This window comes from Coregonus clupeaformis, chromosome 34 (assembly GCF_020615455.1).
Source record: "Coregonus clupeaformis isolate EN_2021a chromosome 34, ASM2061545v1, whole genome shotgun sequence".
Classification (NCBI taxonomy): Eukaryota; Metazoa; Chordata; class Actinopteri; order Salmoniformes; family Salmonidae; genus Coregonus; species Coregonus clupeaformis.
Genome location: NC_059225.1, coordinates 8,241,414 through 8,269,068, shown reverse-complemented (window position 1 = coordinate 8,269,068; position 27,655 = coordinate 8,241,414). Strand labels below are relative to the sequence as shown.

The 27,655-nt window shown below is 46.3% G+C and overlaps 1 protein-coding gene across 5 annotated transcripts in view; it reads left to right on the top strand.

Moving 5' to 3' along the window:
• Positions 1 to 27,420, top strand: part of LOC121549719 (solute carrier family 12 member 7-like) — a 94,454-nt gene extending 67,034 nt beyond the window's left edge. For 2 of the 5 annotated variants that reach the window (XM_045210401.1, XM_045210403.1), the window contains exons 11-26: positions 254 to 311; positions 993 to 1,167; positions 1,288 to 1,406; positions 4,630 to 4,728; positions 7,201 to 7,320; positions 7,718 to 7,822; positions 12,901 to 13,069; positions 13,553 to 13,748; positions 18,162 to 18,331; positions 19,722 to 19,853; positions 21,942 to 22,049; positions 22,477 to 22,590; positions 24,575 to 24,741; positions 25,497 to 25,511; positions 26,809 to 26,942; positions 27,252 to 27,420. In XM_045210401.1, the coding sequence (XP_045066336.1) occupies positions 254 to 311; positions 993 to 1,167; positions 1,288 to 1,406; positions 4,630 to 4,728; positions 7,201 to 7,320; positions 7,718 to 7,822; positions 12,901 to 13,069; positions 13,553 to 13,748; positions 18,162 to 18,331; positions 19,722 to 19,853; positions 21,942 to 22,049; positions 22,477 to 22,590; positions 24,575 to 24,741; positions 25,497 to 25,511; positions 26,809 to 26,942; positions 27,252 to 27,343 (1,973 nt within the window). In that variant the 3' untranslated portion in view covers positions 27,344 to 27,420. The remainder of the gene's footprint in view (positions 1 to 253; positions 312 to 992; positions 1,168 to 1,287; positions 1,407 to 4,629; positions 4,729 to 7,200; positions 7,321 to 7,717; positions 7,823 to 12,900; positions 13,070 to 13,552; positions 13,749 to 18,161; positions 18,332 to 19,721; positions 19,854 to 21,941; positions 22,050 to 22,476; positions 22,591 to 24,574; positions 24,742 to 25,496; positions 25,512 to 26,808; positions 26,943 to 27,251) is intronic. The other 3 variants (XM_045210402.1, XM_045210404.1, XM_045210405.1) reach the window with 3 other exon arrangements.
• Positions 27,421 to 27,655: the final 235 nt, after the last annotated feature.

Genomic DNA, 27,655 nt, shown 5'->3' with positions numbered 1-27,655 from the left:
AATCATTATAATACATGACAAGTCAATGTGTTGTTATATGTCAACTTTAAACTGTAAAAGTTAGGTCGTGTTCATTTGGGTACTCCCATAGCAAAACGTAGCAATGGTAATCGCAAATGAGCATTCTTTATTGGACAAGTCCAGGTAGTCTTTCCCCACTCTACTCCGTTTGGTGCTCAAATGAATGTGACCATGGTTTGTTTTTCACCTCTTTTGCCCTTCTGAGGCTAATTTCCTTAATGGCGCCACCCAGACATTAGTTCTGTCATACTGTTTGGCGCCTGCATCGAGGGGGTGGTGCTCAGAGACAAGTAAGTGCTGTTTTACTTTTCACACTTGGTATGAAAGCAGTACAAATGTCTTGTTTATTTGTTAATGAAAGCAGTACAAATGTCTTGTTTATTTGTTAATGAAAGCAGTACATATGTCTTGTTTATTTGTTAATGAAAGCAGTACAAATGTCTTGTTTATTTGTTAATGAAAGCAGTACAAATGTCTTGTTTATTTGTTAATGAAAGCAGTACAATTGTCTTGTTTATTTGTTAATGAAAGCAGCACAAATGTCTTGTTTATTAGTTAATGGAAGCAGTACAAATGTTTTGTTTATTAGTTAATGAAAGCAGCACAAATGTCTTGTTTATTTGTTAATGAAAGCAGTACAAATGTCTTGTTTATTTTTTATAAAAGCAGTACAAATGTCTTGTTTATTTGTTTCGCCCCATGTGGACATTGAGGGAGAAATGCTCATCTGGATTGAAAACATGTGTTTCCCTTCATAAAGCTGTTTGTCTGAGCCACATCGTAGGGCCTTGTGACACACAGCATTATCAGGGGGAGAGTTCAAGTAAATTATACGGGGTACGCAATGGTCAAAGCTAGTGTGTGTGTCAAGCTGGCAAGGATTTTCTCGGTTTCAGCAGTGTGGTTATGCATATCCCGGTGTGTGCATAGTATCTGAGTACTTTTCTAATGAATGCATCTTTCTGTCCTAGGTTTGGGGACTCGGTCAAAGGGAACCTGGTGATTGGCATCCTTGCTTGGCCCTCCCCCTGGGTGATTGTGATTGGCTCATTCTTCTCCTGCTGTGGAGCGGGTCTGCAGAGTCTCACTGGAGCCCCCCGGCTGCTGCAGGCCATCGCACGAGACGGCATTGTGCCATTCCTACAGGTCTGACACACACATACTGTAGATACACACACACACACACACACACACACACACACACACACACACACAGCGACTTACAAATATACACACACAAACTCTCTGGCTGTCCCTGTTTCCTAGGTGTTTGGTCATGGCAAGGCTAATGGAGAGCCCACCTGGGCCCTGCTGTTGACTGGTGGGATCTGTGAGATCGGTATCCTCATCGCTTCTCTGGACGCTGTCGCCCCCATCCTCTCCATGTGAGTACCCCCCATCCTCTCCATGTGAGTACCCCCATCCTCTCCATGTGAGTACCCCCATCCTCTCCATGTGAGTACCCCCCATCCTCTCCATGTGAGTACCCCCATCCTCTCCATGTGAGTACCCCCCATCCTCTCCATGTGAGTACCCCCCATCCTCTCCATGTGAGTACCCTCCATCCTCTCCATGTGAGTACCCCATCCTTTTTCTGTGAGTACCCCCATCCTCTCCATGTGAGTACCCCCCCATCCTCTCCATGTGAGTAGCCCCATCCTCTCCATGTGAGTAGCCCACATCCTCTCCATGTGAGTACCCCCCATCCTCTCTATGTGAGTACCCCCCCATCCTCTCTATGTGAGTATCCCCCCATCCTTTCTATGTGAGTACCCCCCATCCTCTCTATGTGAGTACCCCCCCATCCTTTCTATGGGAGTACCCCCCATCCTCTCTATGTGAGTACCCCCATCCTCTCTATGTGAGTACCCCATCCTCTCCATGTGAGTAGCCCACATCCTCGCCATGTGAGTACCCCCCCAACCATCCTCTCCATGTGAGTACCCCCCACGCATCCGAGTACCCCCCCTCCATCCTCTCCATGTGAGTACCCCATCCTCTGTCGCCTCATCCTCTCCATCTGAGTACCCCCCACCATCCTCTCCATCTGAGTACCCCCCCATCCTCTCCATCTGAGTACCCCGCATCCTCTCTGTTGCCTACATCTGAGTACTTCCCCTCCATCCTCTCCATGTGAGTACCCCCCCACCATCCTCTCCATGTGAGTACCCTCCCTCCATCCTCTCCATGTGAGTACCCCCCCTCCATCCTCTCTGTCACCTCCATTGTCTCCATGTGAGTACCCCATCCTCTATGTGAGAACCCCCCATCCTTTCTATGTGAGTACCCCATCCTCTCTATATGAGTACCCCTATCCTCTCTGTGAGTACCCCTATCCTCTCTGTGAGTATCTCCCATCCTCTCTGTGAGTACCCTCATCCTCTCTATGTGAGTACCCCCATCCTCTCCATGTGAGTACCCCCCCATCCTGTCTGTCGCCTCCATCCTCTCCTTGTGAGTACCCCCACATCCTCTCCATGTGAGTACCCCCCTCCATCCTCTCCATGTGAGTACCCCCCCACCATCCTCTCCATGTGAGTACCCCCACCATCCTCTCTTTCGCCTCCATATGAGTACTCCCTCTCCATCCTATCCATGTGAGAACCCCCTTCCATCCTCTACATGTGAGTACCCCCCATCCTCTCCATGTGAGTACCTCCCCACCATCCTCTCCATGTGAGTACCCTCCCTCCATCCTCTCCATGTGAGTACCCCCCCTCCATCCTCTCTGTCGCCTCCATTGTCTCCATGTGAGTACCCCATCCTCTATGTGAGAACCCCCCATCCTTTCTATGTGAGTACCCCATCCTCTCTTTATGAGTACCCCTATCCTCTCTGTGAGTACCCCATCCTCTCTGTGAGTACCTCCCATCCTCTCTGTGAGTACCCTCATCCTCTCTATGTGAGTACCCCCATCCTCTCCATGTGAGTACCCCCCCATCCTGTCTGTCGCCTCCATCCTCTCCTTGTGAGTACCCCCACATCCTCTCTGTCGCCACCAGCCTCTCCATGTGAGTACCCCCCCCCATCCTCTCCATGTGAGTACCCCCCACCATCCTCTCCATGTGAGTACCCCCGCATCCTCTCTTTCGCCTCCATATGAGTACTCCCTCTCCATCCTCTCCATGTGAGAACCCCCCACCATCCTCTCCATGTGAGTACCCCCCTTCCATCCTCTCCATGTGAGTACCCCCCCATCCTCTCCATGTGAGTACCCCCCCACCATCCTCTCCATGTGAGTACCCCCACCATCCTCTCTTTCGCCTCCATATGAGTACTCCCTCTCCATCCTATCCATGTGAGAACCCCCCACCATCCTCTCCATGTGAGTACCCCCCTTCCATCCTCTCCATGTGAGTACCCCCCCTCCATCCTCTCCATGTCAGTACCCCCCCATCCTCTCTGTCGCCTCCATCCTCTCCATGTGAGTAACCCCGTCCATCCTCTCCATGTGAGTACCCCCCCTCCATCCTCTCCATGCGAGTACCGCCTCTCCATGTGAGTACCCCCCCACCATCCTCTACATGTGAGTACCCCCCCTCCATCCTCTCCATGTGAGTACCCCCTCTCCATGTGAGTACCCCCCCACCATCTTCGCCATGTGATTACCCCCCCATCCTCTGTCGCCTCCATCCTCTCCATGTGAGTAACCCCCTCCACCCTCTCCATGTGAGTACCCCCCCTCCATCCTCTCCATGTAAGTACCGCCTCTTCATGTGAGTATCCCCCACCATCCTCTACATGTGAGTACCCCCCCACCATCCTCTCCATGTGAGCACCCCCCCTCCATCCTCTCCATGTGAGTACCCCCTCTCCATGTGAGTACCCCCCCTCCATCCTCTCCATGTGAGTACCCCCTCTCCATGTGAGCACCCCCCCTCCATCCTCTCCATGTGAGTACCCCCTCTCCATGTGAGTACCCCCCCTCCATCCTCTCCATGTGAGTACCCCCCCCACCTTTCTCTGGGCTCCCGAGTGGGGAGCCCAGAGAAAGGTACTGCATCTCAGTGCTTGAGGCGTCACTACAGACCCCCTGGTTCGATTCCAGGCTGTATCACAACCGGCCGTGATTGGGAGTCCCATAGGGCGGCGCACAATTGGCCCAGCGTCGTCCGGGTTTGGCCGGTGTAGGCCGTCATTGTAAATAAGAATTTGTTCTTAACTGACTTGCCTAGTTAAATAAAGGTAAAAAGAATTAATAATCTCCTCCTCCTTTCTTCTCTCACTCTTTAACCTCACTCTTCTCTCCCGGTGTCACACCTCTCTCTCCCCCTGTCTGTCTGACTTTCTCCCCCCTCTCTCCCTCAAAATGGCGGTTCGACTATGAATATCTAGTATGTACATATCTAGTATGTCCCACTCCTCCAAACTTTTTCTCCACCTACTCATTATCCTCTCTCTCTACTTTCCTCTCTTTCTTTCCTTCCCTCCCTCCCCTCCCCTCCCCTTCCCTTCCCTTCCCTCCCTCCCTCCCTCCATCCCTCCCTTCCATCTACTGTAATGTAGCCTAATCATAGTGTTGCAGAACTGGTCTCTGGAGGTTTACTGACAGATGGTAGTCGTCTGTAATCTCATCTCTCCCTCATTGTATATTTCTCTTCCTGTCAGGTTCTTTTTGATGTGCTACCTATTTGTTAACCTGGCCTGTGCCCTCCAGACCCTGCTCTGCACCCCCAACTGGAGACCCCGCTTCAAGTTCTACCACTGGTAAGAGGAAACTCCTCTCTCTCACTTTATATGGTGATGCTGGCTGTTCTAATGCCCTCTCAAATTAGCACTCAAAGCTTCACTGTTTTCTCCTGCTTCATCAAGTACTGTAGCAGTCTCTTGGGACTCTGTTAGCCTAGCAACAGACCTCCTAACTTTACCTGAGGAGGTTGTTATTGAGTTCAGTGCCAGGAACCCCCAGAGGATAGACACACACACACACACACATTCATACAGATACACATCACACGTACGCATACAGACACATCACACGTACGCACACACACACGCAGATGCACATCACAAGTACACACACACGCGCACGCACACACACACACACACACACACACACACACACACACACACACACACACACATCTGGAACAAACACCCTATCCCGGGGGCCGGGAGTTATGGCAGCTATGGGCAGGGTGTTTCTATGGCCTAGCTAAGGAGCTTTGGCTCTGCTCCCATGGGCGACTCCAGAAAGCAGGTCCCTGCTGGGCAACTGGTGTGCCTGAGGGAGCAGCTAGCTACCTGTCTTTACTGAAGGGGCAGCTAGCTACCTGTCCTTACTGAACGGGCAGCTAGCTACCTGTCCTTACTGGGGGAGCAGCTAGCTACCTGTCTTTATTGAAGGGGCAGCTAGCTACCTGTCTTTACTGAAGGGGCAGCTAGCTACCTGTCCTTACTGAGGGGGCAGCTAGCTACCTGTCCTTACTGAAGGGGCAGCTAGCTACCTGTCTTTATTGAAGGGGCAGCTAGCTACCTGTCCTTACTGAAGGGGCAGCTAGCTACCTGTCCTTACTGAGGGGGCAGCTAGCTACCTGTCCTTACTGAAGGGGCAGCTAGCTACCTGTCCTTACTGAAGGGGCAGCTAGCTACCTGTCCTTACTGAAGGGGCAGCTAGCTACCTGTCCTTACTGTAGGGGCAGCTAGCTACCTGTCCTTACTGAAGGGGCAGCTAGCTACCTGTCCTTACTGAAGGGGCAGCTAGCTACCTGTCTTTACTGAAGGGGCAGCTAGCTACCTGTCCTTACTGAAGGGGCAGCTAGCTACCTATCCTTACTGAAGGGGCAGCTAGCTACCTGTCTTTACTGAAGGGGAAGCTAGCTACCTGTCTTTACTGAAGGGGCAGCTAGCTACCTGTCCTTACTGGGGGAGCAGCTAGCTACCTGTCTTTACTGAGGGAGCAGCTAGCTACCTGACTTTACTGAAGGGGCAGCTAGCTACCTGTCTTTATTGAAGGGGCAGCTAGCTACCTTTCTTTATTGAAGGGGCAGCTAGCTACCTGTCTTTACTGAAGGGGCAGCTAGCTACCTGTCTTTACTGAAGGGGCAGCTAGCTACCTGTCCTTACTGAAGGGGCAGCTAGCTACCTGTCCTTACTGAAGGGGCAGCTAGCTACATGTCTTTATTGAAGGGGAAGCTAGCTACCTGTCTTTACTGAAGGGGCAGCTAGCTACCTGTCCTTACTGAAGGAGCAGCTAACCTACCTGTCCTTACTGAAGGGGCAGCTAACCTACCTGTCCTTACTGAAAGGCAGGTAACCTACCTGTCCTTACTGAAGGGGCAGCTAGCTACCTGTCCTTACTGAAGGGGCAGCTAGCTACCTGTCCTTACTGAAGGGGCAGCTAGCTACCTGTCCTTACTAAAGGGGCAGCTAGCTACCCATCCTTACTGCCATCACCCAAAGCCCTACTGGGCAGCCTAAATCTCATTATCCTAAACTGGCCAGCTAGTCAAGGTCCACGCTAGAGTTCACGTAAACTTGTATAGTGAATATGCACGCACACACACAAGCACGCGCACCACACACACACACACACACACACACACACACACACACACACACACACACACACACACACACACACACACACACTGTCTTAAAGGTCCAATGCAGCCGTTTTTATCTTAATATCAAATCATTTCTGGGTAACAATTAAGTACCTGACTCTGATTGTTTTCAATTAAAAAGTGGTAAAAAATAAATAAAAAAAATAGCTTCTTAGCAAAGAGCAATTTCTCAAGCAATAATTTTGCTAGGACTGTCTGGGAGTGGAAAACGGAAAGCTCTTAGTGAGGTTTGGAACTCTCTTTCTTATTGACTTTATTAACCCAAAACTCCATTCCACCAAAACAGGCAAAAAGTTTCAAGCTGTCTTTTCTAACAGCTCTTACACTAAAAGGACATTATCATAGTTTTCCCAATTTCATAGTATTATTCCAACCTCATAGTGTGGAAATGTATATAAAACACAGGAGAAAGTCAAGTTTCTTACTGCACTGGGCCTTTAAATAAGTGAGGGTATTTGCTGTCTTGTACAGAAGTCCAGAGAGAACATATGATTGGCTGTGGGTATCCTTAAATGAGGTCTTAACATGCTATAAAACTAAATATCCCTTTATAGGCTTGTCATTTGACTCCTATACGACTGACTGACCTCCATCTTTCCCTCGTCCCTCACAGGGCTCTGTCTTTCCTGGGCGCCAGTCTGTGCCTCTCCCTGATGTTCATCTCCTCCTGGTACTATGCCCTGGTGGCCATGCTCATCGCTGGCTGCATCTACAAGTACATTGAATACAGAGGGTAAGAGCTAACCGATTCTACATTTGTTCCCTTAACACAAATATTATATTATATAAACCGGGTGGTTTGAGCCCTGAATTCTGATTGGCTGAAAGCCGTGGAATATCAGGGTATGACAAAACATTTATTTTTACTGCTCTAATTACGTTGGTAACCAGTTTATGACAGCAATAAGGCACCTCAGGGGTTTGTGGTATATGGCCAATACACCACGGCTCAGGGCTCTGCGTTGCGTCATGCTTAAGAACAGCCCTTAGCCATGGTATATTGGCCATATACCACACCCCCATCGGGCCTTACTGCTGTAATAATGGTTAGATCCTGGATAGTTGTGGCGCTCTCCGTTTCTCCTCGACCTCCTGACACTCCTCCTTTTTCTCACTCTCTCCATCTCCAGGGCGGAGAAGGAGTGGGGCGACGGTATCCGTGGCCTGTCGCTCAACGCCGCCCGCTACGCCCTCATTCGCCTGGAGGAGGCACCGCCCCACACCAAGAACTGGAGGTGTGTGTGTGTGTGTGTGTGTGTGTGTGTGTGTGTGGGTTTGGGTTTATGTGCATATACGTTTGTTTGCTCCGTCAGTGACACCACATTTCTGAACCAGCAGTAGCCAGATGTGGGTTATGCAACAGAGGCTAGAGAACATGGTGTATTCTTACCTTTAACTGAGTAATCCAGAGAAAGAGAGAGAATTACTGTTTTATTAATCTCTGAGCCTTCTCCGTAATCTCACTGTGAAAAAAATATACTAGTAAGCCTAAACAGCATAGCAGCCCCAGGACAGTGCCTGTCTAAAAAGTGGAGCATTTACATCAGGAAAGATTGAGGTCAAACTTGGGTGTTGGGTCCTATCTCTCTACTGCCACTGGCATCATCCACAGGGTCATTCCCAGGGCAAAACCTAATCTACAGCATCAAAATCAAGATTTCTCCCTGTGCCATCTGGCGCGGCATGGAAGGATACCGAGTACTTACGCCCACGCTTGGCTCCCAACACGCCCCTAAGCCTCTTTACACAGTAGCTGGCACTGTGCCACCAGCCTTCGACAGCAGGACCCATGTACTGAAACTGTTAGGAAACAGGACCCATGTACTGAAACTGTTAGGAAACAGGACCCATGTACTGAAACTGTTAGGAAACAGGACCCATGTACTGAAACTGTTAGGAAACAGGACCCATGTACTGAAACTGTTAGGAAACAGGACCCATGTACTGAAACTGTTAGGAAACAGGATGTATAGTTTTGATCTGGTTGTTTAAATCTCATCATCTGCCCAAATGACCTCTAGTGAGAGTGTATACAGGATTCCCCCTCACTATTATGCCCAGTGTGTGTGTTGTGGGTGTGTGTGGCTAACAAAACCGTCGGACAAGAGACATCATGTCAAACAGTGTGTAATTTGATGTGTTACATCAAATGAACTCTCAGCCATCCAGGCTGAATGGCTATCTCATACTGATCTCTGGTTAACTCTCAGCCATCCAGGCTGAATGGCTATCTCATACTGATCTCTGGTTAACTCTCAGCCATCCAGGCTGAATGACTATCTCATACTGATCTCTGGTTAACTCTCAGCCATCCAGGCTGAATGGCTATCTCATACTGATCTCTGGTTAACTCTCAGCCATCCAGGCTGAATGGCTATCTCATACTGATCTCTGGTTAACTCTCAGCCATCCAGGCTGAATGGCTATCTCATACTGATCTCTGGTTAACTCTCAGCCATCCAGGCTGAATGGCTATCTCATACTGATCTCTGGTTAACTCTCAGCCATCCAGGCTGAATGGCTATCTCATACTGATCTCTGGTTAACTCTCAGCCATCCAGGCTGAATGACTATCTCATACTGATCTCTGGTTAACTCTCAGCCATCCAGGCTGAATGGCTATCTCATACTGATCTCTGGTTAACTCTCAGCCATCCAAGCTGAATGACTATCTCATACTGATCTCTGATTAACTCTCAGCCATCCAAGCTGAATGGCTATCTCATACTGATCTCTGGTTAACTCTCAGCCATCCAGGCTGAATGACTATCTCATACTGATCTCTGGTTAACTCTCAGCCATCCAAGCTGAATGGCTATCTCATACTGATCTCTGGTTAACTCTCAGCCATCCAGGCTGAATGGCTATCTCATACTGATCTCTGGTTAACTCTCAGCCATCCAGGCTGAATGACTATCTCATACTGATCTCTGGTTAACTCTCAGCCATCCAGGCTGAATGGCTATCTCATACTGATCTCTGGTTAACTCTCAGCCATCCAGGCTGAATGGCTATCTCATACTGATCTCTGGTTAACTCTCAGCCATCCAGGCTGAATGGCTATCTCATACTGATCTCTGGTTAACTCTCAGCCATCCAGGCTGAATGACTATCTCATACTGATCTCTGGTTAACTCTCAGCCATCCAGGCTGAATGGCTATCTCATACTGATCTCTGGTTAACTCTCAGCCATCCAAGCTGAATGACTATCTCATACTGATCTCTGATTAACTCTCAGCCATCCAAGCTGAATGGCTATCTCATACTGATCTCTGGTTAACTCTCAGCCATCCAGGCTGAATGACTATCTCATACTGATCTCTGGTTAACTCTCAGCCATCCAAGCTGAATGGCTATCTCATACTGATCTCTGGTTTACTCTCAGCCATCCAGGCTGAATGGCTATCTCATACTGATCTCTGGTTAACTCTCAGCCATCCAGGCTGAATGACTATCTCATACTGATCTCTGGTTAACTCTCAGCCATCCAGGCTGAATGGCTATCTCATACTGATCTCTGGTTAACTCTCAGCCATCCAGGCTGAATGGCTATCTCATACTGATCTCTGGTTAACTCTCAGCCATCCAGGCTGAATGACTATCTCATACTGATCTCTGGTTAACTCTCAGCCATCCAGGCTGAATGGCTATCTCATACTGATCTCTGGTTAACTCTCAGCCATCCAGGCTGAATGGCTATCTCATACTGATCTCTGGTTAACTCTCAGCCATCCAGGCTGAATGACTATCTCATACTGATCTCTGGTTAACTCTCAGCCATCCAAGCTGAATGACTATCTCATACTGATCTCTGGTTAACTCTCAGCCATCCAAGCTGAATGGCTATCTCATACTGATCTCTGGTTAACTCTCAGCCATCCAGGCTGAATGGCTATCTCATACTGATCTCTGGTTAACTCTCAGCCATCCAGGCTGAATGGCTATCTCATACTGATCTCTGGTTAACTCTCAAAAAGTGGCGTCCATGACCTGCATTTTTGTGCAAATCTCCCATGCACAGAAATGCATGATCTACATGAATGCCCAAGTTACACTTAGATACTGTCATAGGTTCATGCAGTGTAATGTAACTTATAATACAGTATGACTTGTCTGGTGTCTCAGCACCTCGGTCTTCCCTGGTCGTAGGTTATAATACAGTATGACTTGTCTGATGTCTCAGCACCCCTGTTTTCCCTGGTCGTAGGTTATAATACAGTATGACTTGTCTGATGTCTCACCACCTCTGTCTTCCCTGGTCGTAGTTTATAATACAGTCTCACCACCTCTGTCTTCCCTGGTCGTAGTTTATAATACAGTATGACTTGTCTGATGTCTCAGCACCTCTGTCTTCCCTGGTCGTAGGTTATAATACACTATGACTTGTCTGATGTCTCACCACCTCTGTCTTCCCTGGTCGTAGTTTATAATACAGTATGACTTGTCTGATGTCTCAGCATCCCTGTCTTCCCTGGTCGTAGGTTATAATACAGTATGACTTGTCTGATGTCTCACCACCTCGGTCTTCCCTGGTCGTAGGTTACAGTGAGGAGAACAAGTATTTGATACACTGCCGATTTTGCAGGTTTTCCTACTTACAAAGCATGTAGAGGTCTGTAATTTTTATCATAGGTACATTTCAACTGTGAGAGACGGAATCTAAAACAAAAATCCAGAAAATCACATTGTATGGTTTTTAAGTAATTAATTTGCATTTTATTGCATGACATAAGTATTTGATACATCAGAAAAGCAGAACTTAATATTTGGTACAGAAACCTTTGTTTGCAATTACAGAGATCATACGTTTCCTGTAGGTCTTGACCAGGTTTGCACACACTGCAGCAGGGATTTTGGCCCACTCCTCCATACAGACCTTCTCCAGATCCTTCAGGTTTCGGGGCTGTCGCTGGGCAATACGGACTTTCAGCTCCCTCCAAAGATTTTCTATTGGGTTCAGGTCTGGAGACTGGCTAGGCCACTGCAGGACCTTGAGATGCTTCGTACGGAGCCACTCCTTAGTTGCCCTGGCTGTGTGTTTCGGGTCGTTGTCATGCTGGAAGACCCAGCCACGACCCATCTTCAATGCTCTTACTGAGGGAAGGAGGTTGTTGGCCAAGATCTCGCGATACATGGCCCCATCCATCCTCCCCTCAATACGGTGCAGTCGTCCTGTCCCCTTTGCAGAAAAGCATCCCCAAAGAATGATGTTTCCACCTCCATGCTTCACGGTTGGGATGGTGTTCTTGGGGTTGTACTCATCCTTCTTCTTCCTCCAAACACGGCGAGTGGAGTTTAGACCAACAAGCTCTATTTTTGTCTCATCAGACCACATGACCTTCTCCCATTCCTCCTCTGGATCATCCAGATGGTCATTGGCAAACTTAAGACAGGCCTGGACATGCGCTGGCTTCTGCAGGGGGACCTTGCGTGCACTGCAGGATTTTAATCCATGATGGCGTAGTGTGTTACTAATGGTTTTCTTTGAGACTGTGGTCCCAGCTCTCTTCAGGTCATTGACCAGGTCCTGCCGTGTAGTTCTGGGCTGATCCCTCACCTTCCTCATGATCATTGATGCCCCACGAGGTGAGATCTTGCATGGAGCCCCAGACCGAGGTTGATTGACCGTCATCTTGAACTTCTTCCATTTTCTAATAATTGCGCCAACAGTTGTTGCCTTCTCACCAAGCTGCTTGCCTATTGTCCTGTAGCCCATCCCAGCCTTGTGCAGGTCTACAATTTTATCCCTGATGTCCTTACACAGCTCTCTGGTCTTGGCCATTGTGGAGAGGTTGGAGTCTGTTTGATTGAGTGTGTGGACAGGTGTCTTTTATACAGGTAACGAGTTCAAACAGGTGCAGTTAATACAGGTAATGAGTGGAGAACAGGAGGGCTTCTTAAAGAAAAACTAACAGGTCTGTGAGAGCCGGAATTCTTACTGGTTGGTAGGTGATCAAATACTTATGTCATGCACTAAAATGCAAATATATTACTTAAAAATCATACAATGTGATTTTCTGGATTTTTGTTTTAGATTCCGCCTCTCACAGTTGAAGTGTAGCTGTCTTCCCTGGTCATAGGTTATAATACAGTATGACTTGTCTGATGTCTCAGCACCCCTGTCTTCCCTGGTCGTAGGTTATAATACAGTATGACTTGTCTGATGTCGCACCACCTCTGTCTTCCCTGGTCGTAGGTTATAATACAGTATGACTTCTCTGATGTCTCACCACCTCTGTCTTCCCTGGTCGTAGGTTATAATACACTATGACTTGTCTGATGTCTCACCACCTCTGTCTTCCCTGGTCGTAGGCCCCAGATGCTGGTGCTATTGAACATGGAGTCTGACCACACGGTGAAACACCCACGCCTGCTCTCCTTCTGCACCCAGCTCAAAGCAGGCAAAGGCCTGACCATCGTGGGCTCTGTGCTGCAGGGCACGTACATGACCAAGGAGGTCGAGGTCAAGAAGGCCGAGCAGGTACTGTAGGCACAGGCTCAGATTATACACCGTGGATGTGTTTCAATAGTCGTAAGTGGCTTCCTCTCTTTCGTCTGACGTGAAAGAACCTGGTAGGTGAGAGGAAAATGGTGTGAATCTCTCCAAGTCTTTAATGTAGCAGTGATTATGGAGTTGAGGAAAGAAAGCCCCTTTAGACTACTGTAGATGTCGTATGTCTCTGTGAGACACCTGTTCAGAGAAGCAACCAGTGTGAGAAGAGTTTGAGGCTGCTGACAGTTCTTCCTTTAAAGAGACTGCCATCTACTGGACGCCCAAAGCAATTTTCAGAGAGCAGTTCCTCAGATTACCATGAGAATGCTACAAATATCGTGCCTCACCACCTAAAAAACAAACATAGGCATCGATTACCAGGGTTTGAGTCCATTCCGATTCTGTCACATCAGGAAATCATATGCTCGTCCTTCTTTTCTCACTCTTCTTCTTGGTGACTTTCTCCATCAGAACATCAAGTCGTCGATGACGACGGAGCGTACCAAGGGCTTCTGCCACGTGGTGGCATCGTCCAACCTGCGCGATGGTTTCTCCCACCTCATCCAGACGGCAGGCCTGGGGGGCATGAAACACAACACGGTCCTCATGGCCTGGCCCGGCTCCTGGAAGCAGTCGAATGACCCCGTCTCCTGGAAGAACTTCATAGGTTAGTCAGTGTGACCCACTGGGATTTGAGACTGCGCCACAAGACTGTGTTAGCCCTCTGAGATAAAGCCTAGGCATTAACTTGGGTAGCTAATGTGCTAACATTCTAAGGCAAGGTTCTCATCATCATACATCATACGTCTAGGAACATACAGAGAAGGAACTACCAGATGTGTCATAAAGTAATCCTTCTCCCCCCCACCCCCCAATAAAAAAAGAAAAAAGGTGCTTGTCCCACTGGCTATCATAAGTTGAATGCACCAATTTGTAAGTCGCTCTGGATAAGAGCGTCTGCTAAATGATGTAAATGTAAAATAACCCGGAAGTAAAGCCATACTGGGATCCACATTTGCAATGGAATACATTGAATACATGGAGCAGGGTAGTGGGGGGGGAAATGACATTAAAACAGGATTTAAATGTATTTTCGGAAGGGCAGTGGTCACCATTCATGTAATACATGAAATATATACATCCTAGTTTGCGAGCGATGTTGTCAGGCTACATCGTATCATTGTTTTCTTCTTCAGAGTTCACTGGTGAGCAACAACATCATTTCACTTCACCAAGACATCCATGAGTTCTTCACGTTTAGCTCTATGTCTACACATTTGTGGATGATGATGATGATGATGTTGTTTATGATGGTGAAGAGGGTGATTGAATTTACAATATACAACGGGGGTTGGCAACTAGGTTTGGCCTCCAGCCAATTTGTTCCTGAGCTTGTAATGGTCAGTGGGCCAGACCATAATAGCCTATTAGCAAATAGCCTACTAGCTGCCCAGTTTATAGCCCTACACTACAGATTTAACACGTGTGGTTAGTGGGATAATCAATTCAATTACAAAAACATAATAATTTATATCTGATTACAGTGGTAAAATCACCAATGGCTCTATTGATAGGCCCTTCCTACTCTATTGAAATATATTCATCTTACCGTATTTCTCCAATGCCAAACCAGTGTGTCTGTCGCTGTTTGCAAAGAATTCAATCTGAGATGTCATTACGAATCTAAGTATGGTACTTTCAGAAGTTGATTTTCCACCACAGACATGAGGTCCGAATCAGAAAGGAGGTAGGCCTATTTAAAGAATGCATGGTGACAGTATTGGAGGAAATAGCTATCCCGACAAATAGGCTATATGGATAACATAATTGCGTCTGTCAAACAGGTATAAGCCTACCTCTTATTTCTTAGTGCTCCAACAAAGCCGTCTTGTTAGTACATTTGCCTAATCAACATTCAGCACGGGGTGCTGTCCAAATTGATTTTAGAAACACTGGGCGGCAGGTAGCTTAGTGGGTAAGAGCGTTGTGCCAGTAACCGAAAGGTCGCTGGTTCTAATCCTCGAGCCGACTAGGTGAAAAATCTGTCGATGTGCCCTTAAGCAAGGCACTTAACCCTAATTGCTCCTGTAAGTCGCTCTGGATAAGAGCGTCTGCTAAATGACTAAAATGTAAAATGTATGATCCACACGCGAGTGGTGGCTGCATCTCAACTAATCTTTTTTTCTAATTGATCCAATTATATTCCATTCTCTTGTTTTTATCATGGACATATTCCAACTAATATTGTAATTAAGCTTTCACATGTGTGTTTTACACATTTTATCAAGCTGTTGGTGCTTGCTTCTATTTATGCCAAATCATTTGACCGCTCCTGTTTCCTTACGTTATTCCCTTACAATTTTCTGTAGTGAATAGAAAATACCATATGCCCATCAAATCCCACATTATTGTTAATGAAGTCATGATGTGTGTGAGTTTGTGTCTGGATTGGGAAGGTGGGAAACTTATCAACGAGAGAAAGAAGCCAATCAATCTCATTGCATAAGTTATTTTCAGTTTATGAGCCGTCACTCCTCATGCGACGGAGAAATTAAAACCAACATTCAACTTTGATTCATTGATTGAATGAAACCGTATCAATACATTTGAATCATGACAGTCATATGATGGAAAAGTTTAAACAATTCCGATTCACGTTTGTCTTACAAGAGGAAATCTTAGCACTTCTCACACATCACATAGGCCTATACAAAACATATAGAAAACACACAATAGGAACAGTCAGACAGATACCTTTCCTACCCTCCCACCCCACCCCACACCTGCCCATATGTCAGACAGATACCTTTCCTACCCTCCCATCCCACCCCACCCCACACCTGCCCATATGTCAGACAGATACCCTTTTCACGGTCGAGCGAAATGATACAATATATAACTTGTGCACCAGTAGGCTCTGAAGAGGGAACAATGGTATGTAGTCTAACAACATCGCTCCCAAACGGCACAGATGTGAGTTTTATTTTCGCTATAGAAGCACTGGTCCTCTTAAATTGGAATTCCAAGTTGCACATTAAAATATTTAGGGTCATGTGATGGTCTGCGCTGCATTCCTCCCCTTCACACCAGGGCTGCCAAGAAAATAGGTTTGCTGTAAGAGGTAAATGGGAAAATAATGGACCATAAAAAAAAAAACTATAAAATAGCTCCCCGCTTTGAGATGTACAGTACCAGTCAAACGTTTGGACACACCTACTCATTCAAGGGTTTTTATTTCTTTATTTTTTACTATTTTCTATGTAGAATAATAGTGAAGATATCAAAACTATGAAATAACAAAAATTTAATCATGTAGAAACCAAAAAAGTGTTAAACAAATGAAAATATATTTTAGATTCTTCAAAGTAGCCACCCTTTGACTTGATGACAGCTTTGCACACTCTTGGCATTCTCTCAACCAGCTTGATGAGGAATGCTTTTCCAACAGTCTTGAAGACTGTTCCCACATATGCTGAGCACTTGTTAGCTGCTTTTCCTCCACTCTGCGATCCGACTCGTCCCAAACCATCTCAATTGGGATGAGGTCGGGTGATTGTGGAGGCCAGGTCATCTGATGCAGCACTCCATCACTCTCCTTGGTCAAATAGCCCTTACACAGCCTGGAGGTGTGTTGTGGGTCATTGTCCTGTTGAAAAACAAATGATAGTCCCACTAAGCGTAAACCAGATGGGATGGCGTATCGCTGCAGAATGCTGTGGTAGCCATGCTGGTTAAGTGTGCCTTGAATTCTAAATAAATCACTGACAGTGTCACCAGCAAAACACCCCCACACCATCACACCTCCTCCTCCATGCTTCATGGTGGGAACCATACATGCGGAGATCATCCGTTCACCTACTCTGCGTCTCACAAAGACAAGGCGGTTGGAACCAAAAATCTCAAATTTGGACTTATCAGACCAAAGGACAGATTTCCACCGGTCTAATGTCAATTGCTCGTGTTTCTTGGCCCAAGCAAGTCTCTTCTTATTATTGGTGTCCTTTAGTAGTGGTGTCTTTGCAGCAATTCAACCATGAAGGCCTGATTCACGCAGTCTCCTCTGAACAGTTGATGTTGAGATGTGTCTGTTACTTGAACTCTGTGAAGCATTTATTTGGGCTGCAATCTGAGGTGCAGTTAACTCTAATTAACTTATCCTCTGCAGCAGAGGTAACTCTGAGTCTTCCTTTCCTGTGGCGGTCCTCATGAGAGCCAGTTTCATCATAGCGCTTGATGGTCTTTGCGACTGCACTTGAAGAAACTTTCAAAGTTCTTGAAATGTTCCGTATTGACTGACCTTCATGTCTTAAAGTAATGATGGACTGTCATTTCTCTTTGCATATTTGAGCTGTTCTTGCCATAATATGGACTTGGTCTTTTACCAAATAGGGCTATCTTCTGTATACCACCCCTAACTTGTCACAACACAACTGATTGGCTCAAACGCATTAAGAAGGAAAGAAATTCCACAAATTAACTTTTAACAAGGCACAACTGTTAATTGAAATGCATTCCAGGTGACTACCTCATGAAGCTGGTTGAGAGAATGCCAAGACTGTTCAAAGCTGTCATCAAGGCAATGGGTGGCTACTTTGAAGAATCTAAAATCTAAAATATATTTTGATTTGTTTAACACTTTATTGGTTACTACATGATTCCATATGTGTTATTTCATAGTTTATGTCTTCACTATTATTCTACAATTATTCTACTATTAACCCCTGGAATGAGTAGGTGTGTCCACATTTGTGACTGGTACTGTATATATTTAATGTATTAATTTAATGATTTCCACAGCCCTTCCAAAAAAAACACATTTAAATCGTGTTTTAAAGCTATTTTTTTTCCACCCTGCTCCATGTATTCGATATATTCCATTTCAAATGTGGCTCCCAATGTGGCTTTACTTCCGGGGTATTATGACACATCTGGTAGTTCCTTCTCTGTATGTTCCCAATCATACGTTTGTCTGTTAGATGGACATGTTGCACAATCCCCTACAATAACATTACTGAGATGTGTGTGTGTGTGTGTGTGTGTGTACGTATTTAACCGCCTTTCTCTCTGTCCCCCTCCACAGAAACTGTGAGGGAGACCACGGCGGCAAATCAGGCCTTACTGGTGGCCAAGAACGTGGACAGCTTCCCCACCAACGCGGACCGCCTGGGCGAGGGCACCATAGACGTGTGGTGGATCGTCCACGACGGAGGACTGCTTATGCTGCTGCCCTTCCTCCTCCGCCAGCACAAGGTATTCACGGTGGTGTTGTTAGCGTTTCACCTGGATGGAATACATTCAGTTTATTAGGTACGTCCATCTAGTACCGGGTCGGACCCCCTCTGCCTACAGAACAGCCTGAATTCTTCAGGGCATGAGTTCTGCAAGGCGTGGCGTTCAAACGTTGCTCAATTGGTATCAAGGGACCTAACGTGTGCCAGGAAAACATTCCCCACACCATTTCACCACCACCCTGTACCATCGACACCAGGTAGAATGTGGTTATGGACTCATGTTGCTTAGGCCAAATCCTGACTCTGCCATCAGCATGACGCAAAAGGAACCGGGATTCGTCAGACCAGGCAATGTTTTTCCACTCCTCAATTGTCCAGTGTTGGTGATCGCGTGCTCACTGGAGCTACTTCTTCTTGTTTTTAGCTGATAGGAGTGGAACCCGGTGTGGTCGTCTGCTGCAATAGCCCATCCGTGACAAGGACCGACCAGTTGTGAGTTCCGAGATGCCGTTTTTCACACCACTGTTGTACTGCGCCGTTAATTGCCTGTTTGTGGCCCGCCTGTTAAATTGCACGATTCTTGCCATTCTCCTTCGACCTCTCTCATCAAATAACTGTTTTTGCCCACAGGACTGCCGCTGACTGGATGTTTTTTGTTTGTCGCACCATTCTCGGTAAACTCTAGACACTGTCGTGTGTGAAAAGCCCAGGAGGCCGGCCATTTCTGAGATACTGTATCCGGCGCGCCTGGCACTGACGATCATACGATGCTCAAAGTCGCTTAGTCACTTGTTTCGCCCATTCTAACGTTCAATCAAACAATAACTGAATGCCTCGATGCCTGTCTGCCTGCTTTATATAGCAAGCCACGGCCTCGTGACTCACTGTCTGTAGGAGCAAACCATTTTGGTGAACGGGGTGGTGTACTTAATAAACTGTGTATGAACATACAGTACTTAATTTTTAACACACAAATAGGCACACGTATAATAATACTATATCATTGACACGTTGCATTGGGTCACACATAGATCAAATGGAGGGTTTCATTCTATCTTTTTCCTCCATCTCTCCTGCTCTTTTCTTTCTCACCCTTTTTTCCCTATACAATCCCCCCCTCCCTCCCTCCCCCTCCCTCCCTCCCTCCCTCCCTCTCCCTCCCTCCCTCCCTCCCTCCCTCCCTCCCTCCCTCCCTCCCTCCCTCCCTCCTCCCTCCCTCCCTCCCTCTCTCTCTCCCCCTCTCTCTCTCCCCCCTCTCTCCCCCCTCTCTCTCTCTCTCCCACCCACCCTCTCTCTCTCCCACCCTCTCTCTCTCCCCCCTCTCTCTCTCCCCCCTCTCTCTCTCCCCCTCTCTCTCTCCCCCCTCTCTCTCCCCCCCCTCTCTCTCTCTCCCTCTCTCTACACCCCAGGTTTGGAGGAAGTGTAAGATGCGTATCTTCACGGTGGCTAATATGGATGACAACAGTATTCAGATGAAGAAGGACCTCCAGATGTTCCTCTACCACCTCCGTCTGGACGCTGAGGTGGAGGTGGTGGAGATGGTGAGTTTACCTGTAGACCTCTGGGGCACTGACATGTCCCAATAATAATTGGCATGTTCCTATAGAACCAATAATAACTGACATGTCCCAATAATAACTGGCATGTTCCTATAGAACCAATAATAACTGACATGTCCCAATAATAACTGGCATGTTCCTATAGAATCAATAATAACTGACATGTCCCAATAATAACTGGCATGTTCCTATAGAACCAATAATAACTGACATGTCTCTATAGAACCAATAATAACTGATATGTCTCTATAGAACCCAATAATAACGGATATGTCTCTATAGAACCCAATAATAACGGATATGTCTCTATAGAACCCAATAATAACTGATATGTCTCTATAGAACCCAATAATAACAGATATGTCTCTATAGAACCCAATAATAACGGATATGTCTCTATAGAACCCAATAATAACTGATATGTCTCTATAGAACCCAATAATAACGGATATGTCTCTATAGAACCCAATAATAACGGATATGTCTCTATAGAACCCAATAATAACGGATATGTCTCTATAGAACCCAATAATAACGGATATGTCTCTATAGAACCCAATAATAACGGATATGTCTCTATAGAACCCAATAATAACTGATATGTCTCTATAGAACACAATAATAACTGATATGTCTCTATAGAACCCAATAATAACTGATATGTCTCTATAGAACCCAATAATAACGGATATGTCTCTATAGAACCCAATAATAACGGATATGTCTCTATAGGACCCAATAATAACGGATATGTCTCTATAGAACCCAATAATAACTGATATGTCTCTATAGAACCCAATAATAACGGATATGTCTCTATAGAACCCAATAATAATGGATATGTCTCTATAGAACCCAATAATAACGGATATGTCTCTATAGAACCCAATAATAATGGATATGTCTCTATAGAACCCAATAATAACTGATATGTCTCTCTAGAACCCAATAATAACGGATATGTCTCCATAGAACCCAATAATAACGGATATGTCTCTATAGAACCCAATAATAATGGATATGTCTCTATAGAACCCAATAATAACGGATATGTCTCTATAGAACCCAATAATAACGGATATGTCTCTATAGAACCCAATAATAACTGATATGTCTCTATAGAACCCAATAATAACGGATATGTCTCTATAGAACCCAATAATAACTGATATGTCTCTATAGAACCCAATAATAACTGACATGTCTCTATAGATCCAATAATAACTGGCATGTGCCTATAGAACCAAATCAAATGTTATTTGTCGCATACACGTGTTTAGCAGATGTTATTGCGGGTGTAGCGAAATGCTTGTGCTTCTAGCTCCGACAGTGCAGTAATATCTAACAAGTAACATCTAACAATTTCACAACATATACCCAATACACACAAATATAAGTAAGGAATGGAATTAACAATATATACATATATGGACGAGCAATGACAGAGCAGCATGGACTAAGATACAGTAGAATATTATAGAATACAGTATATACATATGAGATGAGTAATGCAAGATATGTAAACATTATTAAAGTGACTAGTGTTCCATTTCTTAAAGTGGCCAGTGATTTTCAATAGGCAGCAGCAGCCTCTAATGTGCTAGTGATGGCCAATTATAACTGATATGTCCCTATAGAATCAATAATAACTTGAGGTGTAACTCAAGGAAGTCAAGCACATGTCTCTCAAGTTCAGATTTGGCCTCAGATTCTCAGTTGTTTTTGATATCGTTAGATATTAAAAGGACGAACCTCCAGCACTCTGGGGATCTTGGATGTTCCTCAAACACATTCAAAGTGAACCAATGTTTCAGTCAATACACCTTCACGAGGGTTTCTTTTACATACGGTAGAAAAAATGGATGATGCTTAATTTATCCTTTGTGTGTATTTGAAGATAAATCTTTATTTATGTTATTTTTTGTGTGTAAATCTCCGATTGATGCCAATGCATGATTTACAGTACACTCAGACACTAAGGTCTGAGAGAAAAGGTTTCTTTTGAAAAACGATTTGAAATATTTGTTATTAGGCCTTACTCTGCATAATAATTGTGTGTGTTTTGAACAGCACGACAGCGACATCTCAGCCTTCACCTACGAGAAGACCCTGGTGATGGAGCAGCGCTCTCAGATGCTGAAACAGATGCAGCTGTCGCGGACAGAGAGGGAGAGAGAGGTAACACCGCCCCCTGTCTGCAGGGCACACTCACTACAACAGTCGGCCTTTTTAAGGGTCTATCCCAAACGGCACCCTATGTCTTTTATAGGGCACTACTTTTGACCAGGACCTATAGTCTCCGGTCAAAAATAGTGCACTACATAGGGAATAGGGTGTCATTTGGTACGAACACGAAGTCAGTGTAGGCATTCTGTTTCTATAATGACCTGGTGAAGCGAGTATTAATATAATCTGTTATTGATTTTCAACACCTTTATCAGCTATTCCCAGTTTTATCTAAGGGAGGTGGTATAAACACACCGTAGATTTGTCATTGGGTTGTGGGTATCAGAGCTCTCCTAGCCCCCCTTGCCCTACTGTTCGTGGTATGACCTTTGGCCCCCTGTCCTCTCTGGCTGCCGATGCGGGGCGACACCGCCCTCAGGTTCAGAGTATCACTGACACGTCGCGTAGCTCCATCAGGAGGAAGAACCAGACCGGAGCTTCAGGCTCCGAATCTGACCCCAGTCGACAGCTGGAGGACACGCAGGAGGACGAGGTAGCCAACACCTCCCATCTGTACCCCCAACGCCCCCCATCTATTACCCAACACCTCACATCTGTACCCCCAACGCCCCCCATCTATTACCCAACACCTCCCATCTGTACCCCCAACGCCCCCCATCTATTACCCAACACCTCCCATCTGTACCCCCAACGCCCCCCATCTATTACCCAACACCTCCCATCTGTACCCCCAACGCCCCCCATCTGTTACCCAACACCGCCCATCTGTACCCCCAACACCTCCCATCTGTACCCCCAACACCTCCCATCTGTACCCCCAACACCTCCCATCTGTATCCCCAACACCTCCCATCTGTATCCCCAACACCTCCCATCTGTTACCCAACACCCCCATCTGTTACCCCAACACCCCCCATCTGTTACCCAACACCTCCCATCTGTACCCCCAACGCCCCCCATCTGTTACCCAACGCCCCCCATCTGTACCCCCAACACCTCCCATCTGTACCCCCAACACCTCCCATCTGTATCCCCAACACCTCCCATCTGTATCCCCAACACCTCCCATCTGTATCCCCAACACCTCCCATCTGTACCCCCAACACCTCCCATCTGTATCCCCAACACCTCCCATCTGTATCCCCAACACCTCCCATCTGTATCCCCAATACCCCCTATCTGTACCCCAACACCTATTTGTATCCCCAACACCTTTCATCTGTACTCCCACACCTCCCATCTGTACCCCCAACACCTCCAATCTGTACCCCCAACACCTCCCATCTGTATCCCCAACACCTCCCATCTGTATCCCCAACACACCCCATCTGTACCTCCAACACCTCCCATCTGCATCACCATTACCCCCAAGTCACCAACCCTCAGAGACCACGCTTACACAGCCACAGCTGCTAGCAGTCAGGGACCTAAAGTAAGATAAAGTCTAGTCAAAATGTCCAGTTAAAGTGGCCCCTGGATAGACCCACTATGGTAAACAGTGACTGTGTCTGTGTAGGTTACTCAACGTAGTGGCCTCTGGACGTCATGGACACACCTCTTTCCGCATGCGTCACTGATCAAGTCATCATCCCTCCCTCCCTCCCTCCTCCACCCATCCCCCTCCACCTGGTTCATTCCCCGTGGATCATCACTCCATCTCAGTGTCATAGCTCCAACTAGCATGTTCTCTCACTCCTTACTAAAGGGCTATTGGCCTGTGTAGAGAACACTGGTGTTGTTGTGCACGTTGCACGTCATAGATTTTGGTGTGATTGTAACCCTGTACAATTTAATGTCATTCATGTTTATTGGGATGTAAAAAGTGTTTTTTACTATGTGTGTTGACTGGATAAGCACCAGGTTTGTGTAACTCCATAGTTTCTAGCCTGTAGTCTCTCCCTCTCTATCTCTTCCTCCGTCTCTCTCTTCCTCCGTCTCTCTCTTCCTCCGTCTCTCTCTTCCTCCGTCTCTCTCTTCCTCCGTCTCTCTCTTCCTCTGTCTCTCTCTTCCTCCGTCTCTCTCTTCCTCAGTCTCTCTCTTCCTCCGTCTCTCTCTTCCTCCGTCTCTCTCTTCCTCCGTCTCTCTCTTCCTCCGTCTCTCTCTTCCTCAGTCTCTCTCTTCTTCAGTCTCTCTTTCTCTCGCTCACTCTGTCTCTCTCACTCTGTCTCTCTCTCACGCTCACTCTGTCTGTCTGTCTCTCCATCTCTGTCTCTCCATCTCTGTCTCTCTCTGTCGCCCCATCTCTCTATCTCTGTCTCTCCATCTCTGTCTCTCTCTGTGTGTCTCTCCATCTCTGTCTCTCCATCTCTGTCTCTCCATCTCTGTCTCTCCATCTCTCTCTCCATCTGTCTCTCTCTGTGTGTCTCTCTGTCTCTCCATCTCTCTCTCTGTGTCTCTCCATCTCTGTCTCTGTGTGTCTCTCCATCTCTGTCTCTGTGTGTCTCTCCATCTCTGTGTGTCTCTCCATCTCTGTCTCTCTCTGTCTGTCTCTTTCTCATCATTTCCATCTCCTTCAGGCCCAGCTGATCCACGACAGAAACACGGCGTCCCATGCCGCGCTCAACGACAAGCCCGGCCCTGACCGAGTCCACATGACCTGGACCAAGGATAAGTTCCTCACCGAGCGTAACCGCAACCGCTCCGAGGCCAATATGGGTGTGCGCGATCTCTTCAACATGAAACCGTAAGTCAACCGCTATGAACCTCTTATCCTTGATCCTTCCAGATCCATAATAGAGAAGCCAGTGACTCTTCAGCAAGTATCTCTGTTGTACGGTTAGTGCCATCTGTAGAAACCTTTTTGCATGCATAGTAAATACTATAGCCGCCCGGAGCCAGACTCTTTGAAATGGTTTACACAGCCTGCATGGTGTGTGTCCAGTCTGCGTTGGCATGTTGACTGTGTGTGTGAACACGTCCAGTGCATGCCTCCACCACATGCACCGTTTGGACTAATGACCATCATGTTATCATTGTCTTTGTGTCTCTGAACCAACAATCTCAAAGGGCAGATAGAACCTCTAGTTAAATACACAGCCCAAAATCAAACAAGCTCAAACATTATTAGGACACTATACTGAACCTGACCCACAGAGGCCAATACTAGATACCATACATTATTAGGACACTATACTAGACCTGACCCACAGAGGCCAATAGTAGAGACCATACATTATTAGGACACTATACTAGACCTGACCCACAGAGGCCAATACTAGATACCATACATTTATTTTCCTACCTCTAGACTACATTTGAGCTGTGAAAACATTTGACTGGAACCATCCCTCTAAAATGAGGGAAGCACTGTGTTTATCTGTGTAGTAGTAGAAACACCAGGGGTTTCTGTGTTTAACTGTGCAGCAGTAGAAACACCAGGGGTTTGTAGAAAGCGTCTAAGCCTGTTTCTGCTGTTCTGTCTCGTTTTTTTTCTCCTAGAGAGTGGGAGAGTCTGTAAGTCACATTTCATTTTGCCATAGAGCCATAGGATGTGTGCATGTCTGTTGCTCTGTAACAGTAGTCCTTTTCTGTGTCCGCCATCTTGTTCACCTCCCAGCCACTGGGACTGTGCGTGCGTGGAGGATAAACTCCACATCCCATTCCTCCCAACGTTTGTCTCGTATACTGGAGGGACCTCCCTAAAGTTCATTTGCATGTGATTGCGTCATGTTATGTAGCACGTGCAACCAAAAATTGCGCTTTCCATACACAGACCTTAGTCATAGCAAACTTATACTGTCAACGCCTTATTGTTTTAGTTTTGTGTAGGAACAAATCCAAAGACAATCAGTCTTTCAAAATCCATTTTAAATTGGTAATTACAAATCGGTCTGATTATTGTCCTTTACACTGTCAAACCTCAACTGGATGGAAAGCGTCAGTTATTTGGAAGTGCCTCGTTTGTATATGTGTTTATTCAGCTTCAAGCCATTCATATCATGCTCTGTATTTTTTATTTATTTTTACCTTGCTGTTCGCTCTAACTCAAGAAGGGCTTTTCAATATTGCACCCAATATCACATTGAACTGGTCAATTAAAGAACAAGTTGACTACTGAAATGTTGTGTATACAACACAGTATTGTACAATAGAACATGTCATACCCACAGGCTTACCCAGTGTGTTAAGTCAATACACCAGGCACCTCCAGCCTCTCGACCGCCCTCCTTTCCACGGACGCTGCTTTGACTCCCACCCTGATCTTTTAATTCAGAGAGAAACGATAACACCGGAGGCTTCACTTTCATAACCACCAACGCTCCTGCTTTAATGTCCTGCTTCATGTTCTTGTCTGTTTGTGTTAAAAGGCTGCCAATCTCACAATACCACTGTATTTGCTCAATATTATCAATAAGTGTTTTGTTTTTTTTCAATCATCACTGAATGCTTTGATTTTGACAGATCACGTTTTCTCAACAGTATTTGGTGTTTAGTGAGAACAATGACAGGTTTTTAGATTAGCTACTGTTGGTTGAGTCATCATTTTAGACGCTATTAACTCAAACTTTTGCCTGAATCATACATTGATAACGTCAATGGAGGATCACTGGTAAAAGTTGGAGTTGAGCACCGTATTTCTAGTAAGGATTCGATGTCAAGAACTTTGCTCATTTTCAAAAGCGTAATGTCATTCCAGTTCATTATTATTATTATTATTATTGGAAAAGTCAAGGTCAGAGGTTAGAGGTCAGAGGTCAGGGTTGAGGTGTGTTCAGCCTGCTCTCTTCATTGTCACCATTGTGTGGTATAGGAACCAGTCCAACGTACGCCGGATGCACACTGCGGTCAAGCTGAACGAGGTGGTGGTGAACAGGTCACAGGGAGCCCACCTGGTCCTGCTCAACATGCCGGGACCGCCCAAAAACAGAGGGGGTGACGAGAACTGTATCCTTTTAAAGACAAATGTCTGTTTATTCAACTTTTTAACGTCAATGTCAGTAGAATTGTGCATTGCTTAGTTGGACATGTTTACCCAAAGTTAACTTCAAAGGCATCATCATCAGCGATCTGACAAGGTTGAGGATGATCTCTTTGCAAAGGTTGTTTAGTTGTTAACAGTGAAGTCGTTGATTTGTATCTTTTAAAACATATTATAACTAATAGCTTTACAGCTGACGCTCCCCTTGCCAGTCATGTGATCTGGATCCACCCCCCTCATGTGACTGGTTTCTTCCTTGACCCCTTGCGTCTCAGACATGGAGTTCCTGGAGGTTCTGCTGGAGGGTCTCAACCGGGTCCTCCTGGTCCGCGGGGGCGGCCGTGAAGTCATCACCATCTACTCTTAAAGGAAATGGCGCGCCACGTGCCACAGCAATAAGGGGGCATTTTAGGGAGAAACAAACCTTGGGGTTGTTGTAGGATTGTCGGATGGGGGGGAGGGGAGGGGTGGGGGGGGGCATGTCATTGGACAGAGGACTTCTTGACCTCGGAAGGGACGACCAATCAAGGCTATGTGATGTCATAGCATCGCCCTGATTCGTGGAGAGAGCACAGGTGTCCTGGGGCCCTGCCTATCACGCCGACCAACTGGAGGATAGAGCATTCATACACTTTAACTTTTAATTTGACATGTGATGTTTATTGTTCTGATTTTCTTA